The 20,307-nt window shown below is 36.2% G+C and overlaps 1 protein-coding gene across 1 annotated transcript in view; it reads right to left on the bottom strand.

Annotated features, from left to right (window-relative positions):
* LOC145980917 (allatostatin-A receptor-like) overlaps window positions 1-20,307 on the bottom strand; it is a 212,857-nt gene that overhangs the window by 158,917 nt on the left and 33,633 nt on the right. The window contains exon 2 of the mRNA XM_083114004.1: window positions 11,712-11,835. Within this exon, the coding sequence (XP_082970130.1) occupies window positions 11,712-11,835 (124 nt within the window). The remainder of the gene's footprint in view (window positions 1-11,711; window positions 11,836-20,307) is intronic.

Below are 20,307 nucleotides of genomic sequence, written 5' to 3' on the forward strand. Positions count from 1 at the left end.
TCATCCCTTACAACCTTGTAGTGTGTTTAGCTCAGCATGTTAGCTGTAAATATAACTTTTTATTCCTCCTCACTAACAATTTGTTTTTATATCTATTTAAAATTTAAACCAACCTCACTTTCATGTAGTACACCCTGAACTGCATTTTGCAGACTAACGAGGCTCTGGTGAATGGACCTACTGTTAGGATAATCTTTGTAGGACTGCGTGTGTGTTGTCCTTGTTTGTGCTGACTGTCTGTCGCTTTACAGGCTCAGCTTTTAACCCAGGTAAGGATATTTTAGTTTTCAGACACGCTTTTATTTTTGTCATGATAAGGGACTGGACCCCGTATAGCGTGACGGGTGTAAAATACCCTAAGTTTTCAGGCACACAAATTGTAATTCAAATTTAAAAAATCTTAACATAGATGTTTCAAAACACCTATTGATCTACTGAAACCAGTACAGTAGAGAAACTGCAAGTGAAATTAATTTATTCAGTATAGTGTATAATATGTTAAGTTTAATATTTTGGCTGTAAATATTAATTTCATACCCCCTTATTATTTTTTTGTATTTATATCTTTTTGAAAATCTGAACACAGTAGATGTTTCAAAACATCCATTGATCTACTGAAAACAGCAGGGGCGGCGCCAGAAATTTTCGACCGGGTGGGCAGAAGCTCCTTATTGATAGATTAGGGTGGGCAGTATAAATGTAAGACCATAAGGGTGGGCAGTATAAATGTAAGACCATATATAGTATACGAGTATATGTGTATGTAAGACGTTTGTATCCCCCTCTCTCTTACACTCCCGATTTTCCTCTTATTTCTTTTCCCTTTCCTTTTCTTGTTTTCCTCTTTGTCTTTTCTAATCTATCGTCGCATCTTGTTTCATTTCCTTTCGCTTTGTCTCTAATGGACACAATTATTTCAAGGGAGTGTTTACCCATGCGGAGCCATACATTCTAATCACATTCTTTCATGCATGTTAATACAGTGAAATAAATGTGATGCAGGTTTAAGCTTATGTTGCAAATACGAGGCACATACTTGATTTTATGTATTCGGCGACAATGATAGAACGTGCGATGGTAGACAATCGTGAAGTTTCTCGTAATTTAAATGCATGTTCCTGAGCATAGTAATTTTCATCGTATGCGTTTTGACAGAAAGAGTTTTCTTACTCCTTGGGGTTCACTTTTCTTAACTTACAAGGTTTGTACAACTAAGAAATTTATCTGAATGTTTGTAGTAGCGGCGATTTTGTGCCAACATTTGAGGGGCAAGGACAATATACTTTTTTCTTGGTAGAAAGGGCTTAGCATAAAGAGGCCATAGTGCGGGGACAAAAAGTGGCAAATGTGGCGGGGGAACTGCATCCCCCACTTCCTGGTCCTCCTAATCGCCCGCACTGAATGTTTGGATTAAAATGAACGTCTTATTAGGAATGATTTAAAACAGACACGGAAAACAAATTCTTTGTTCACTGTCCATGAAGTATTCCTAGGCTAATGAAAGGCTATTTTGACAAAATATCACTCATAAGTAATAAACAAGTAAGATTGCAAAATCTGTTCAGAATTGAAGAGATTATTAGCTAACTTGCTATTCGTTTTCTGAACTGTCATGTTACTAATGCGTGAGAATCAATACACATATGGTTACATGAACATACTTTTGAGGTGACAAAATTATTTAGGACACAAAGAATTCATCGAAGTTCATCACCGTGCCAGTAATAATTCATATATTTTTCATATATGACTTGGGTTGTATGGCGTGACCATTTCGAACACACTAGAATGTCAACCTCTATCCTGTGCAGCATACCCTGGAAACTTTATTCTTTCAGGGCAACGAGTCCCTGGCGCTTGGAACCACTGTCAAAGTAATAACTTATGATGGTTTGTATTTTGAGTGTCAGCATGTGTTTGTTTTCGCCCCTTCGTTACTTTCATTTAATCACCATTGAACCTTATCGTCGTCATTATCAAAATTAGCAGAAATATGACTTCAAATAAAACAAATCAACCACAACTTACTCTTCAAAAAGTGGAGTTTCATTAGTCCATAGCTCTTAGAAAGTTGGGGTGGTAGTTTCAATTGCACAGCGTCTCATTAGTGGATCAAGGCAGCTAATTCCGTGAACAAAAGTCTCAAATATTTGTCTCAGGCAATCACCCTCTTAAAATGGACGCATCTTCTGTGGTGATAAAATGCCACGTTTGGTGCGAGATCTTTCTGTATGTATTTTACCCAATGGCATAACGTTGTCGCATTATAAAGAAGAGGTCCTGTGTTCGACTCCCCCCTCCTCTGGTGGAAGCACAATGCACCCTGGTTCGGACTACACGTTAAACTGTAGGTTTAGTCCCGATTAGCCTATCTGAGCATAAAAGTGGGCTTAAAAACAAACTAACAAAATCGTCTTCTGGATACTTCGTGACATAACTTTTTTTTATTTACTTCAGCTGCATCTATAGATTCTGTTGATATTTTCGGTTGATTAATGTGGCAAAATTTATCCGTGGAACGAGGGTTTCTAAATAGGATAAGCTACTCATTAGCAATTGAAAAATTCTGTACCTTTTTCCATACATAACTAGTTTATTAAAATTTTTCACTTGAGTATTGTAGTGATTATTGTGATTATTTCTTATTAGTAGAATGAATATAAAGTTGATATGTTGCATACCATATTGATATTTGAATATAACAGGTATATAAAAATTGTAATGAAATTAAAAAAGGGACACTTCTGGAATTTCAATGCAGAGCTAATTAAAACTATATTATACTCAGAAGCCGTTCATCTGTCCCTATTCGGGGCAAGATCAATCCAATCTTTCCCATCCTTGCCAATTTCTTTTAGGTCCATCTCAACGTTATCCCTCCATCCTCGTCTTGGCCTACCTACAGGTCTCTTACCATCAGGTTTGCCTACAAGAATCCTGCAAACTATATTTTCCTCTGCCATTCGTGTCTCATGGCCTGCCCATCGAAGTCTTCTTCATTAAATTATTCTAATAATAATTAAAAAGTCGAAATAATGTGTTGTGTTGCCGGAGGAAGTAACGATACGATGATGTTTTTATTTATTTCTTTGGAGATTATTTTAACCATACCCAGACCGGAATTTATATACGTAATGTGGAGGTTCGGAGCTGCAGTCCTCAAGTTCAACCTAAATTCTGATCTAATCTTGATCATACCCTGCATAATTTTGAGCCTCCTAAGCCTACTAACTGCTTTTAATCATGGAAGTATTCATTTGATCACAGTTTTTGTTTGAATAGCTAGTAACTACGTTCACTTTCTAATGACAAAATTGGCTTTAAAAGGGTTGATAATAAATGTGAACATTTCTAGCATAGATAATATTCACAAGTAAAATATACATGTTATGAACACCAGAATACACTTATTTATCGAATCATTCATATATCTCCAAGTATATGTACTTATTGAATTTGATGGGGTGGGCAATCGGGTGGGCACAGGAATTTTTGGGTGGGCGCTTGCCCACCCCTGCCCACCCCTGTCACCGTCCCTGGAAAACAGTAGACAAAAGTTTCATTGGAGTAAGTAGAAAAGAGTCATGAAATAATACCCAAAGAAGTCAACCATTATGAATTAATGTTACATACTTTTTTTTATTTCACTTTCCAAAACCTAAGAGCTCAAAATAATACATGGCATGCGATTTACAAGACAGTCTGCTTTTCTGTGATTGATTCGTCGTGCCCAGTCGGGGATAACTTCCGTTCAAGGTAAAAGGGGAAGGGGAAGAAATCCACCACAGTACCATGACGTATGAAGTAACATGTTCACAGGCATCCAATACAACTGATAAGGGTTCACCTGACCTTGCAAGTGTGGGAAACACGTTTCACGCTGGTTTCCAGAATGCTGTGGCTAAATCTGGAACTAACGGTGGAATAAGAAATAGTTTGTAACATTTAACAATGACATTTCGCATTTACAAAATATGAGATATGTAGACTTTGATTTATTTATTATAGTAGACGGTAGAGAATTACTTACCACGAAAGTCAAGTTCTAAATTGCAGGCATCAAAATCTACGCCAGGTTGTAAAATACAATTTGTGATAGACAGCAGATAGGTTAATAAGGTTTACAAGATTGCTAACGACTCTTAAGACAAACGTTCAACGAAGGTTATTGAGTGAGAAAATGGGAAATTGTTAAAAATAGCGGCCTAGTTGAGAGAAGATCGAAAGTTCGAATCTCTTATAAAACCGGCTATTTTTTTACACTAATTTTTGGTGCGTAATATATTTAATGTATTGTCGACATTTATAAGAAACAAAATATGAAAACTCTCCTCCTCCGTAACGGTGCTGTCTAAGACTCTGTGCTTTGGACTCCGACTGCAGCGGGACGGCATGGATTCGAGTCATCCTGGGTTCTCGGCCTGTTATCTGTATAGGACCGGTGGCAACCCACCATCGTGAGGAAATTGGGGAGCTACCAGTGACCTGGTTTCAGATATCTTCTATAACGGCTGAGGGTTCGACGTGCTGACCAACGTCACCTCGTTGCCAGTTGAAGATAACTCTAGGTAGGATTGTGGAAGGGAGACTGCCAGTCGGGAGATAGCCCATGGCCCTTCGAGGTTTTAAAATATGAAAACTATTCCTTCTGTAAATCTAATTTCTCGTCATTGTCACGTGAGATTTATTTTCAGTATGACTCCTGCAACACTAATTAGTTCCTAAGTAGGATAATGAGATGGACAGAGAGATATTAAATTATGAGTTCACTGTTTAAAAAATTAGCATTAACATATTTTTATATTCACATACCTCTTTACAAATTCCTGAGCACGTCACTACAAATGAACCAATCTAGTGCACACTAGTGCCTTGGCTTATCGATACCTATGGGGTATCCTACAATTACAGTCAAACCACAACCTCAATTCTCGAAGCTGTAGCCTCTCCATGTAAAACGATTGCGTCGTAAATATAGTAGATTTTGCTTAAATGTTTTGTGACATTCATACCACCTTTATTTCATTTGCTACAAAGGAGCGTTTGGGTGTGTTGTTTATAAAGAGGCGGGTGGGGATTATATTTCTAATGCATATTGCCGTAAGAAGGAACGAACTCGTGGGGTAGTGGTTATCGCACTGTGTTGTCACTTTAATGGTCGTAGGTTCAAATCCGCACGGTGGCAAAAACTTTTCGTAAGCTTTATTCGTTCCAATCGTTACTATTTGAATTAGTCTTCTTTGAAACTAACAACGAAAGATTATACAATTAACTCTCTCTCTTTCAAAATGGTAATATGAGGACAGGTTTCTTATTGTAAGAATTGTAAATTTTAGTGGTCTCAACGCATCTAAAATCCAAAATACTAGATCGACGTTATTTTCTACTGAATTCTAAATCCACGTTATACACAGATAGGCTAATGGGGCCTGGACATACAGTTTAAAGTGACATACGAACCACTATGTGTTTCCACTTGTTATCCTGCACTGAACGTAAAACAAACAGCTCCCCGCCCCCATTTTTAAAACAAATTTACATTAAATATGGTATTTATAAGATAATCATCATTGATTTGATTGTTTTTATTACTGAACGTCAAATAAAACATTTTCCACAATCACCTCTTCGTCCCATCTCTCCCAATATCTTTCTGTCCCTCTCTTTTCCCCCTTCCCCACCCCCCACACACATCTATCAAAATAAATATTTTCTTAGGTTTGTATGTGTATAAATATAACATTAAATACCCCCAAAAATACTATTTATTTTCTACTTTCCGTCACCCCTCTCCCACTCCCACAACCCCTCATTATTATTGGCGTTCGCCAGACCAAGTGGTAATGTATGGACGTCTTGTAATCAGTGTGTCCTTTTCCGAGTTCCAGTCAGGTCGCATAATGGTTCAGATTCCAATTTAAATGTATCCCGAGTCGTGATTAGCCTATGTGTGCAAAAAGTGATGTTAAAACGAACTCTTGACCTCAATAATACAAGTTGTGTATTTTCTTTCAGCTGTGGTTCCCTCTTTTTGCGAGAAATAACGAATTAACCTAATCATTAACTCAACAAATAAAAATGCATCTCTAAATTAATTAATGAAAACAGTTATTACACTCAAACCACTATTTTATCGTAAATGTAAATGAAATGTCATCTCACGTAGTGAAAACAATGTGAAAATTGTTCTAATGAGTGATATATGATTGTCAAACACATACATGAATACATTATATTAAGCTCGTGAACTATAATTGGGACAATTTAATACTAATTTGAAATGATTAAAGACAATTAAAACGACAAAGTAAACTTTTGCGCAATCTTTCTGCCGATTCGCATTATTGAAACAATATTTAACCAATGGGGACGTTATCTCATATTTGGAAATGCTGCATTGGTTGAACTTCCTGTGGACAAGACCGTGAGTCACGCCTCCTGCTTCTCCGAATCGAACTTCACTCTGATTGGAGGATCGTATATTTCACAACACTTCCTTGTTTCAGAGCTACCAACATAATTTCGTAAGACGTTGGACTTAGAAAAAATCCATGCGACAGATTTTTTGAACATGACTGTACATAAAGGTAAAATAGTGCCGGCAATATTAGATTTTGTAACATTTCTAACGAATTATTTACCATTATGCAATTATTTCTGTAAAAATTAAAACTTTAGTAGTCTTTGTAACTTTAATTGTATGAGCGTTTCATTGTGAGTGCCTTATCATCAATTTCATCTAATCATCATTCATGCTCATCGTGGCCATTGACAGAAGTGTCAGAAGAGCGACATAAAATAAGTAAAATACAAAATGAAAAGTACAGACATCCACACCTTATTGGTATTCCAATCCAGGATCTCTAGGTTTGTAGTGAGATACGGTAAACAGTAAACTCAAGGGAGTAAATGTAGGGATGTTGTGAAAGGTCTCAAGTACCTTAATGCATACTTTATTACAAAGTTACAATATAAATGCAATGTAAATGAGCACACCTCCATTGTGTGGATTTAGCGTGATGTGCCACGAAACAATACGTGCTTCAAATCATAGCTGTTTAAGATTATTCTTTAGCCAATCATTTTCGCAGTATCCCGTTAACTTAAAAGTCTACATAACATACGCGCGACATGGTGCACGCACACACACACACACACACACACACACTAAAATGTTGATTTGTTAACATTGTCAACATCTAGTGTTGCAAGATCTGGATGATTTAGAGCAATGAATGTTTCTAAGTGGGAATGTATCTTCCTTTGCAGAGAAAACGTTATTCCAAAGTAAATAGTTTTAAAATAACATGTGTTCATAATTCGCCGTATTGGAACCAGAGGATCGTAACTCCAAAAATTCGGTTTTTGGTTTTGTTTAATGTATCTTGTCTGAAGAGCTCTAGTTGGGGTCAGATCAACGTATCTTTACTTCTAATCCTTAGCAGCAAGATGGAGTCACATATCTCCGATTTACTGACTTTTCAACGAATTAATAGTTGGGCTTGGAGGCCTCACGCAACGTAGAGAAAGGAAGTATGTTTGACGGTACATAAAACATGGATTCCTTTACCACTCCTTTTTAAAATATCCACCAAACTTGAGCCTTTCGCTCGGTAGTTTAATATGTTAGTTCAAAATCTCTGAAGTTAAGAATCTGCGTGATTTTGGTTCGTTTTCGCATTAATGTCCTTTCCATTGCAGTTCGTCGATTCGGCCTGTGAAGGCTTTTGGAAATGCAATGCTTTTGGAAACAAAGCTTTAAATCTGAACCATGCGCATTCGCCGTGATTGTGCGGACGTTCTGGGGTGTTAATTAAAAGTTCCGTTATTAAGCCCTTGACGATAGCGCCGTTTCTTCTTTGTTTTAATGTAGTAGTTCATTTATCTGCTTGCTGGTACTACAAAGGAATGCTCATTACAGTTTTAGGATAAACGAGCAATGCGCGACTCCAAAATAGGTAACGTCTATTGCGGACACTAACATTGTCAGCACACTCCATGCCTTATATTTCTATTTAGTTAAACTAAGCGCCGACTTTCGTGGCTGAGTGGTTAGCTTGAATTTGAAGTTATTTTGGTTTTAAGTGCACTTTATAAAGTGGAAGGCTAATTGGGACTGGACCTACAGTTTAAAGTGGGATCAGAACCATTAGTGCCTCAACCGGGTATCGAACCCGGGACTTACTGATTACAAGGCGACGACGTTACCACTTCGCCATCGGGGAGACCCGGGAGTGGTTAGCACAGCGCGTTATGACGCCAGAGGTCCCGGGTTTGAATCCCAGCCTGAGCATGAGTGTTCTTTGTGAGCTTTCCTTCATGAATTTTATCATATCATTAATCATCATCGTCGCGACTAACCAAAAGTGGCATAAAAACGACGCAAATTAAAAGATCAATCAATCAATCAAACTCCGAACCATCAAGGTTAAAAAAATATATGTTTGATCCGCATTCTTAACGCATTCATGCAGAGCGTATTTTATTGTAAACGATTAATTCAGTTTCACTTACAAGAACTGTTGCAAAATTTCTTGTATTGTTAAGCCTTCCTCTGACAATCCAAAGCTAATGCATGAAAACTAAGCACCACTGAACAAAAAATTGAAAACTTGATTCTAAACTAGAATGTCTGGACACTACAGACCCCTGCGGTACTTAAGTAAGTAATGTAGAACATATGCTGAGATAAGAAATTCAAGTTGAAGGTGAAATAGTTCTTCTGTGTTCACAAAAGCTTTCTTCTTTTAAACTTCTAAGTGCTTTAAGGTGGACTTCTGTAGTTTCTTCCTGAAGGAAAGATGCGTAAAATTGTCTTGGAGAAACGAGGAAATTGAGTGAAATCAAATTACTCCTTGGTGAACTTTTTGTACAAGGCAAACGAATGGGAACTAATGGAATAGCGCTGTTCTTTAATAATCTGTTTAGCAGAAAATCCCTCTGGGTTATCCTTGGTTAGTCAGTCTTTTAAATGAGGAAAAGTGGACTGGCTACGGAAAATAACATACAAAGAGCATCTTAATAATGAGGTGTCAACACACAATGGGAAAATATGACAGTATTTCTATTTTGTTTTGTGCGGCTTTATTGAAAAGCACTATTTCTCTACACATTGAATATGTTTTTCTCCTGAAAGAACTGGATATCTTTTCTCCTTCTTTGGGTAATTGATTAAGGGATATAAATTATTCCTCCAAATAAGACTGTACAGAATGAGAGAGAGAGAGAGAGAGAGAGAGAGAGAGAGAGAGAGAGAGAGAGAGAGAGAGAGAGAGAGAGAGAGAGAGAAAGCAATTAAAATGAGACTTATTTACATGAATGATAAATAACATAAGTATGACATTTAAAATTTTGTTTTTAAATGTAAGTCACATTACTGCTTGAGATATGTTCTGCTCTCGTAATCAGTTATTATGTATTACTCACCTTGAGTGTAGGTTATTGTCATATTCAGCAGACATATTTGCCGAAGTCCGTAGCGGAGTAGTTAGCACAGCACGCGACGACGCCAGGGGTCCCGGGTTCGAATCCCGGTCTGCGAACCGGTGTTCTTTCTGAGCATCCCTTCATCAATTTCATCATATCATCCTCATCGTCGTAATTAGTCTAAAGTTGCAGAAAAGCGACGAAAAATAACTTAATTCAATCAATCAAGCAAGCAGACATATTTGGTAACTGACGTCTGGAAAAGTTTAGGTATGACGGATCAAAGCTCAGAAGTGGTATGTGCACCATAGATTTAAACTTTCAAGCTTGAGAATATTTTCCTATTTAAGATTTCAATATGCCTACAAACCTAAGCGATTTCATTCCATATATCTAATGCATTTTAACAAAAAATGCCTGGAAGGATATCTCTGAATTACTTACTACATAGATAATTACTTTATATGTATTCCAATGATTGAGACAATATGTTTTCCAGATCATGATTTTTAACAACTGACAACATCCTTCCCATGTATCTTTGGTATATTTCTCTTCTGCGAGGACTAATATGCCATAGATGTTACTAAATATTATTCAGCTTTAACATTACATATCCCACCAAAGTATTGATGACATCGACTATAAAAGCAACCTTTCCGTTTTTAGGCTGTAAATTTTATTTTGCAGAAAGCATTTACCCTTGAAGCCTCATCTTCATTCCGAACATCAATAACCGGCTTTCTAAGCTTCGATATCCTCTGCAAGGTGTGTCATTGCAACGCAATCTCCTTCGTGGCTGCCTGCGGTTTCAATCTCCTTGAGATAACTTCCTTTCGTTCCCTACGTGATTAGCCGTCAGGGATAACATAAACGCACATCCTGTCTAAAATTTATATCTGCTGGTCGACTTCAAGTCATATATTGGCTTTGGTTATCTCCCAGAGTTCCGAATGTTCCTCGTGCAGACAAGTTTAATTCTGGAGTCTGAGGAATGGATATAGGATAAAAGATTCTTAGTAGGAGTTTTGTTAAATTCAATATTGTCTACCTTCTTCTGTTCACTCCAAAGACGTTTGGAATTTATCTTTTGCAATTTCCGTCAACGATTTTAAAGTTGGAATGGCACATTTGAGGTGCATAGTTCATAGAAGTTTGAGACCTAAGCGGAGAAGAGGTTAGCGTAAGATACTTATGATCAAATTATCATGATAGGTAAATTCAGAAAATGTACGGGTTAAGTTACAATGGTGTAAGTCACTTAGACATAGAAACCAGATCGAGATAAGTTAATCTGTTATCAGAGAACGTGAACTAAATCAGAGATTCATTCAATTGTCAACATATGAGAGTTTAAGTTCTTGTAATAAAGGAAACAGCTGTTGTGTTGATCAGCAAGGTGCTGTGAGTCAGACTGTTTTTTTCTTTTTAACAAAGTGACTTACACCACTGTAACTTTAACCCGCCCAAATGATTAACAGTCGAAATAAACCTAGAGATGCAGAACAGGGATATAAAATAACCAAATAACATCCTGGACTGCATTTTGCAGACTATTACTTCTTCTATTCTACAGAGAAATGTTTGAAGTCTTACCTTGATAAATACCACTCGTATTGACAATACCATAGAGAATATCCACACAAATATTATGGCTTTCCTGCAGTTGCTGATAATGGACAATGATCGCCATTTCATCGGGAATACTATCACTATCACCCATGGTCAGTATAATCGTCTATGGGTCTTTGTTGTGTGTTGTCCACATGCGTTTGTGATTGTCTCTTCATCTATTTCATCTTATCACCATTCATCTTCATCTTCGCATTTAGCCAAAAGTTGTAGAAACGCGAAGTAAAATAAATCAATTCATTCACTCATGAAATAACCGAAATGCAAAGTTATCTGAAAATTATTATTTAAACCTACCGGAACTAATCTACTGGGCTGCTCATAAAAATGCATGTGACGGCATGTATATAACTACTTACCATATATATTTTATTCCATTATGTCATAATTTACCTGAAGATACACCTATTTTTTTTAAAAAAAATATATGTTAGTTTATTCCTGATATTCAATAGAATTTACTTCTCGGCGATTGAAAAGTAACTATAATGCGGTAGATGCAGATGAAGATGGGGAAACATAAGGAACTTTCCTAGAAGGTATCGAATGCTTACCTATCTCCTCGTAAACATATTTGCACTGAACAAATTCGAATTTAAAAAATTACAAATATTTCTTCTTCTATTCTACAGAGAAATGTTTGAACGTCTTACCTTGCTAAATACTATTGGTATTGACAACACCATGGAGACAATCCACACCAATATTATGGCTTTTCTGCAGTTGCTGATAGTGCACAATGATCGCGATTTCATCGGGAATACTATCACGATAAACCTGTAAAAGATAATAATATTTTAAAACATCGATACTCTTATTTGCAAAAATAATAATTATTTATAATATTAAACAAAGTATATTAAAATAATATTATTGTCTGAATAAAAAAAATGTAGGCACTCCACAAAGATGGGTGACATTTTGCGCTTTTTCCATAGAAAAAATCAATATTTATATGAATTGAATTCAACTATTTTTTATCCCTCCTCTCTCAACTTGTATTCCCATATACAACTTGATTAATATTTAACTATGTTATTCTCTGAATTCACTATTTACACATGAAGTTAGGAAAAAAATTACCATATGTCAATGTATATTAATACTTAATTCCCGAAGTTCTATGTAAATATTCTACGGCAGTCCGTTTTGGATATGCAGTTTTCAGTTATTAAAAAATAAATTTCATCTGATTGTGTGGTAATAAAATGTGTCATAAATCTATAGTTATTTTTCAATTGTCGATTCATTTATTTCTTAAGCCCTCAAATCAAAGCTATACTAATTATATAATATCCTATAATGGTTTCTTATTAATATTTTTATTTTATAAAGTTTATTCTTGCGAAATATATCCTAATATTTCTTGCTCCTATTTAATTGTAAATAATACTTCTTAATCGACAGTCAAATTACAAACTCTTCTGAAATCAAATTTATAATTAATACCTTCCTTACTGCTAATTGTAAGACAATAGATGATACACTCTCAATCTCTCCAGGTGAATGTTTTGTGCACTGTATCCTCAGTTCATAGCAATACATATATTATTATTATATTAAATATATAATTATGCTGCTATTCTAGCACAAAGAAGCTATAGGCTTCCTTCTACACATTCTTGAGATCGAATGACTGGAAAGTTATCTTTACTATTGACAACATTTCAAAGCACCTTGATGGAGATTTGGTTCTTTGAAACAGAAGTAATATCACACATTTTCCACTTACAAGACCATTTACTACAATGGGAAAATACGTTCTGAAATGGACGTACAAGACAAAACTAAATTCTATATTAGTCAGATGTTTCGTCATTTTATATCAGAGAATTTTGTTTCAATTTATGCTATAGATATGAAATTAATGATTTACCAAACTTTGATTCCACTTTATGATCAAATAGGTTAATCGGAACTGGACCCTACAGTTTAAAGTGGGAGTCATGAAAATGACGACTGGTAATTACTTGTAATACTGTAGATATGTTTGATAAGATTCATAACTAATCACTGGCCTGCGCTACTGCAAGTGATGTAGTCGTCAACACTACAAAGTTGTCATAAAGGTAATATTAGTAATTATCCAGTATCCGAATTCATTTCAACATGAATTAACGTTCTTGGCGAACTAAATCAAATAATAAGAATGACAATAAGCGACAGTGTAGATTAGGTTAATATCAAGAAGTAAGGAAATGTTCCTGAGTAAAGTGATATCTTGGTTTTCACAGACTAATGAAAGAGAATATTTGACTTTTAAAATACTCTAATATGTAGCCTGTACACTCAACGGCAAAGGAAATTTTAGAAAAATTGCCCATCATTTATATTTAGTCTGTTTCCCACAATGTGATGATTAAGAATTGAAATAAAAACGTAAATAAACAGAGGACAATATCCGCTTCACATCAACAAAAACGATACACGATGTATAATACAAGAGAATGAAAATGGTGTTGGAATATTTACCTACTATTATCTTTGCCGTTGACTGTACAAAACATTTACTCTATGAAATGATATACAACTAAATTGGTTGCAATTTCCGAACATAATGTGTAATAGGTAAAGAGCAGTAAAATATAGTAAATAGAATATTGTAATAGTTAATCGTTACTATTAGATTTGTGTGTGTGTGCCCGTGTTAAATGCAGGTTTTGATGAACTCACAACAATCACGGCGTAATAACACAACTGGAAAACTCTTGTTACCTAAAATTACTGTTTAAAAATTAAGATGTTACTTTAGGAAATAACATCTAAATCATGTTCTTATTGATCATATATAAGGTTTCCTTCAGGGTCACAATGCCATCGCTGGAAACATCGGAGACGAAATCCAGTTATGAAACCCAGTGATGAGCTACCAAAGAGCCGTTTAATGTGGTAAGGGGACAACAATGCCTTCTCTCCTCCATACTGATCGATGGAACAACTTTTGCTGTAGTCCAAATATAAGAGGAGAGATTTTCGCCCACAGCTGGATTTGAGATGCGCGTAAAGTGCACTAAGCTGCCTGTGCACGTGATTTGGTTGCGGGGACTTCAGACGGAAAAGGTTAAGAGTCAGAAGAATCTCCTGACTTTTATTTCTGCCAATACGATCAATAAACTGGGCAGAACTGGCAGTATGTCTAGGAGTTGGTTGCCAGTTGATAAGAATAACTTTGTTTTCGAGCAAAAGTTACACCTCCAAGTTGACAGAAATGTGCTAGAAAAATATTTTTGTTAGAAACGTGTTTAGGTCTAATGAAATATTTTAATCACATATTGAAATGTTATCTTTCATATACGATGACTCCAGCAGTTAGATACTGTTTCAAATTTGAAATACTTTTAATTTTCTACTATGTCAACTTTCGCAATATCGCAACAATTATCAATTAATTCCTCTGATAAGAAATACATTTTTAAATATAAATGTATAATTCAGCTATATATATATATATGAATGGCTTATTGCAGAAAGGGACCTGAGTCACTTTTGCACAATTCTGAGAAAAACAATGAAAAATCGTATAATATTAATAGTGTAAGAAAGAAATGTGCCGTTGTTGGCTCAAATATTGAACATAATGAATAGTTAATTTTGCAACCCTCAATGCACCCCCCTGCAGTATGTTAGACACAGTGGAGATGAAAAAATTAACTCCGATACCTCAAAAATGTGACTCAGGTCCCTTTCTGCAATAAGCCATTCATATATATATCATTATATAATTTATGTCTTCAGTTTCGCACTTCAATAGTGTCATTGTTCTAAGTTCAGTATTAGTTTTATTAAAAGAAATGTTACAGGTTAATTGAAGAGCTCGGGTGTAAAACATGGTAAGTGACATTTTGGTCATTTCTGAGTTCATTAAGAAAAGAGGTTATTAGAAGCTATACTGTAGATAAATTGTTTTTGTGTAGTGTTTACCATTTTCAGAAGGTTTCACAGAGTCCAATGCAAATTGTATGACATGGCAATTTCACTCGAAAATTGAAGGATGGCACATTTTACTGTGTAACTCAAAAATGAGCAGAATGTCATTTACCATGTTTTACACCCGAACCCTTCAATTCGCAAAGATACGATTTGATTGCCTTATTTCTACAGTAAATCATGCCTTAACATTATACGTGTTTGAAAAATCACCATTAAGATAGTATTTTTACCTCTGACGTTCCTCTGCGGTATGAATTCGCATGTCATATCATAATCCTACATCACTACAATTTACAGTACTAAACGGTACTGATTGAATAATTCGCAGTTCGAAAATATGTAGATTTCATTGCTGTTTAGTTTACGAAATTTGGGATTTTTTAAAAAACGGACGAGCATATCTAGAAGATATCTTCCACATTTATGCAGAATATGTCTTTGAAGTTAGCTTATAATTTAGCACATACAGGATATTTTATTGCAGAAATTTGAACGATAGTCGAGTCTGCAGTTCTTCTCTTAATTTCTCTTTAAAACATCTTTAATTTTTTTATTATACACGTATTACATTACATTACATTGCTGGGTCACTGGGCTTAGTAATAACGTCGTCACCTTGTAATCAAGTGGTCCGGGTTTGATACCAGGGGTTCGGATCCCACTTTAAACTTTTTGGTTCAGTCCCAATCTGCCTATCTGTGCATAAAGTGGACTTAAAATATCAATTCAATTTAACATTCAAGGGTTAGAAGCGTCATACCACGCAAAACAGTAACATTGAGATGAATCCATCTTCTCGACGAATGGACTTAAAAACGAACTCAAACACCTGTTTCCATCGAAATTATTTTCCATGAGAATCTCAGAATTGGATTAATCCATACAGGACAGTCGATCAAGTGGAATAAGTAAAATTATCCTTTCTCATGTATCTAGAAAAATTTACATAGTAAAACATGGTAAGTGGCAATTTGGTCATTTTCGACAAAATATAATGTGCCATCCTTCAATTTTCGAGTGAAATTGCCATGTTTTTAAATTTGCATTGGTCTTAGTGAAACCTTCTGAAATTGGTAGCCACAGCATAAAAACAATTTATCTACAGTATAGCTTCAAATAACCTTTTTCTTAATGAACTCAGAAATGATCAAAATGTTACTTACCATATTTTACACCCGAGCCCTTCAATTATGTGCATAGAAGCGAATGAAAGAGCATAGAAAAGTATTTCATGAAGTTCATACATGTATTAAAATTTATGCATCTCACATTTCAATTGTATTAAATGATACAGAAATGCAATCTTGAAACTGGCATATTTTTGGAATAAAAAATGGAGAATGAAATGGCAACCCGAGGTCAAAAGGAATATAAAAGCTTAATTTTCTTGAAGGGGTCAGAAAGAATGACATTGTGGAAGAGTGGATTGAGCAAGGATAAATTTTATAGGAAGAAAATGAATAATGTAGGATCAAATAATATATGAATTTATAGTGGAGTTTGAACAGCTATAAAAGTGCCATTCCGAAGAAATTTCTTCTCTATGAAGTCTGGAAAAGAATGCAGAATGTATATGTGGAATGTAGAGGAATATGTGTATCATGTATAGGGTAGAACCAGCGGTTTAACCTGGATATTGTTTTCAGCATATTAATAAATATTTTAGTCAGGTTCTGACAGGAAGACAATTATAAATTTATAAATAGGAAGTAAATAAAGTTCTGATACTGTTTCAAACATCTGTTACCACCGTTGAGAAGAATATAAGTATATTTGATTGGTTGATATATTGAGTTGGTGTTTTAAGTCCACTTTATGCACACATAGGCTAATCGGGACTGGATCTACAGTTTAAAGTGGAATCCGAACCACTATGGCCTCCACCGGGCCGGGTATCGATTACAAGGCGATGACGCTACCACTTCGCCATCGGGGAGGCAAGTGTATGTCAGAACGTGATATCGTTGAATACTTCAAATGATTAGAAAATATTTTCACAAGAAGAATATACAGTGTAATTTTCATTTAGTTAACATGATCAACTAAGTTAACAACGAGCAGTTTTCCAATCAGATTCTAGTCAGATTGAGAGATACTTGGGCAATATGCTTCTATGCGATTTTCCTCCTCCTGTGAGCGCTGAATATTGCCTAATGATGTACTATGTCAGGATCTTATTACCCCTCAAGCATGAGGCTGATACAGGACAGAAAACCGCGCGCATTGTCAAAGCGTTGGAGCTTGCTCACCACGAGAAGATCGATGTCAGAAAAGAGCTTCCAACTGATGCTGGGAGCTACATTGTCCCTGACAAATTACGTTTCATTGACATAATGAACTTAACACGATAGTTCGCTTGATATCTGTTTGTCGCCGTGAATCGGAGATGTAGCTTTTCGCTTTGGAGCAAATAGGATAAGTGAACATCCACGATCTGAGAGAAGAACAGGGTACATTCTGATTTTTGAGGTTAATTATGTGCAAATAGGTCAATTGAGGAAACCTGATTATGTGAAAATGTCTTACCTCTCCCCTCCCCCAACTGGAGAAATTCCTCCTTATGTCCGTCCGTAAATTCACCACTTTTTATTCACACAGATTTTATATTGCTCTAGTAGTACACTCTGTCTCAGGGATATGTCGAGCAGGTCGCGCATATCGGTACGCCGCGGAGCATAGTAGTGATCGCTGCTGCAAACGGCTGGTAGCTGTAGCCACGTTTTCCCCTCCACTTACTGAATATTTGAAGAGATTCATGGCTACTGGGGTCCTCCCCGGCGTGGTGGTAACGTCGTCACCTTGTAATTAAAGGGTCCCGGGTTCCATACCCGGTGGAGGCACATTGCACAGTGGTTCGGATCCCACCTTAAACTGTAGGTCCAGTCCCGATTAGCCTATCTGTGCTCTGTGCATAAAGTGGACTTAAAACAATTTATGGACACTGGATCCACACTTTACAATACCATGATCACTACTGAGTTTAAGCAATTCCGCTAGCACGAACTCGAGAAATTAGTTTCAAAAGTTGGGAATTGGAGACGACTGTTGTCCATATAAAGTTGGAAATATAAAGAAATATATAACCAAATGTATGTGGTTGATCGATACAAGGGCACAGTATAAAATACAAGTTGCTAATGAATGAAAAAAAAAACAAGTGGAAAGGAGCGTAAAAGGACAAGAAGGATAATGAACATTTGTGTGTTCAGCTCGAGTTGGAAATTAGGATCTCCATCACAGTGGTCCAAAAGTGATTGTATAAAGAGAACGATAATCTGCGTGAATAGAAGTAGGAAAAACATTTGAGGTTGAATAGTCTCGCATCTCACACGTAACATGCGTCAGGGGATTGCGGATGGAGGAATACGATAGGTTACTTTAGATTAAACTGTCAGCTTTGCAATGTGTAATCTGATATAGTAAAAAATCATTGCATTTTGCAGGCAGAGGTAAGTGAAAACTGATAAACGAGAAGTGTTAAATGCAAAGAGGGGAATTGGAATTGCAATCTAACTTCTATCTGTTGAGGTTCTATGTACGATTGCTGTGTTTCACCTCAACCAAACTTTTATAATTAAACCCGATGACCATACTCCTGTACCAATTGAGACTTCGTCGGATTTTTTCACATTGAATGTTATTCCAGACTGAATATTGGTAACAGTTCGGTATATCGGAAACACATTTCTTCATTTTTACAGGATAAACTACTTACGGAAATGAGTTTCTGCAAGCTTTCCAACGTTCGTCGAGGTATTTTCTTTCATCGTGGAATATATTTGACCCGAAAATCATGTATTTTTCAAGAGAAATATCTCACCGACGCACAATTGCCATTGCTTTCGCTACGTGAACTGCATGCTGCGTACGTTTGATGACATAAGCCCCTGTCAGTGTTTCCAACCCCTTTTTTCACTATGCTTGCCTAACCTAACCTAACCTTATCGGAAATAGTTCGTGGGGCTATCCATGAATGGTTAGTGGGGCTATATCTGAATGGTTCGTTGGAGCTATCCGTGAATGGTTCGTGGGGCTATATCTGAATGGTTCGTGGGGCTATCCGTGACTGGTTCGTGGGGCTATCCGTGAGCTACCCGGGCTATCCGTAAGCTACCCGTGCATAATGTACAATTTCCACCGGTGACGAACAAGATAGTAGTAGGTATTTTTGGTGAAGAAGGTTGGAAACATTGCTTACCTACAACGTGAGTCGAGATGTGGCCGCCATAATGTGTGTTACGGAAGCGAAAAAAGGAATAAAAAATCACTCTGTATGTGAGAAATGTGTTTTCGTGTAAAAAGCATAATGGCACCTTGAACTATGTTCCGCAATACACAATTGGTAAGTACGAACCATGCGAAACACAAAATATCCGATTTTAATGTGTGTCCGATATACCGAACTGGTACCAAAGTATTAATACTCTCTACAATCTGCTCTAAAAAAAAAAACGTAAATGTTAAAACAGTAATTTTGTCTTGTACACACAAAACACTAAGTGCATCAAATCTATTTGATGCACCACAACGCACCAACTGATGCAAGTTCAGTCGGGAAAGATAAACCTTATTTTATCTCACTGTTTTAGTTTCATTGTATGTATGTATGTATGTATGTATGTATGTATGTACTGTATGTGTGTATATATATATATATAATGCAGCAACATTAAGGGGCAGGGTAACGAATAAATAAATTATCTCTGTGCCGCGCTCTTTTCTTGCAAACAATTGTGTTCATACATTTAAGACAAAATTGTTTAGCAGCAAGAGTCTGAAGTGCCTAGTAGTTATAACTTCTCTCTCTGCTAATTTAATAAACTTCTAGATCCAAATTTTTGCAAACTGAAACAATATTGATTAAATATGGCACAAAAATTTCACGGGACCGCCATGGCATTCTCTTTTACATTTTTTTCATTTAGATCGTTCGGATAACGATCCGAAAGAGAGATAAAGAAGCAAGATAAAAAAAAACACACACACACAAAAGAGAGAGGGGTAAGCGAGAGAGAGAGAGGAAGAAAGAAAGAGAGAGAGAGAGATGGGGAAGCGAAATAGAGAGAGAAGTAGAGAAATGGGAGAGAGACAGAAAATGAATAGAGATGTAAGAGAGAGAGAGAGAGAGAGAGAGAGAGAGAGAGAGAGAGAAAGAAAGAGAGAGAGAGAGACAGAGAGAAGCGAGACGAAAGAATAACAGGCAGAGAGACAGAGAAGGAAGTGAAATAACAGACAATCGATAGAGAGATAGAATAAAGAAGAAACGCAGAAAATGGGAGGGAGAACTTAGAAAACGAAATTGCCAAGAAGAGAGGAAGT

This window comes from Lepisma saccharinum, chromosome 2, assembly GCF_977018435.1.
Source record: "Lepisma saccharinum chromosome 2, izLepSacc3.1, whole genome shotgun sequence".
Classification (NCBI taxonomy): Eukaryota; Metazoa; Arthropoda; class Insecta; order Zygentoma; family Lepismatidae; genus Lepisma; species Lepisma saccharinum.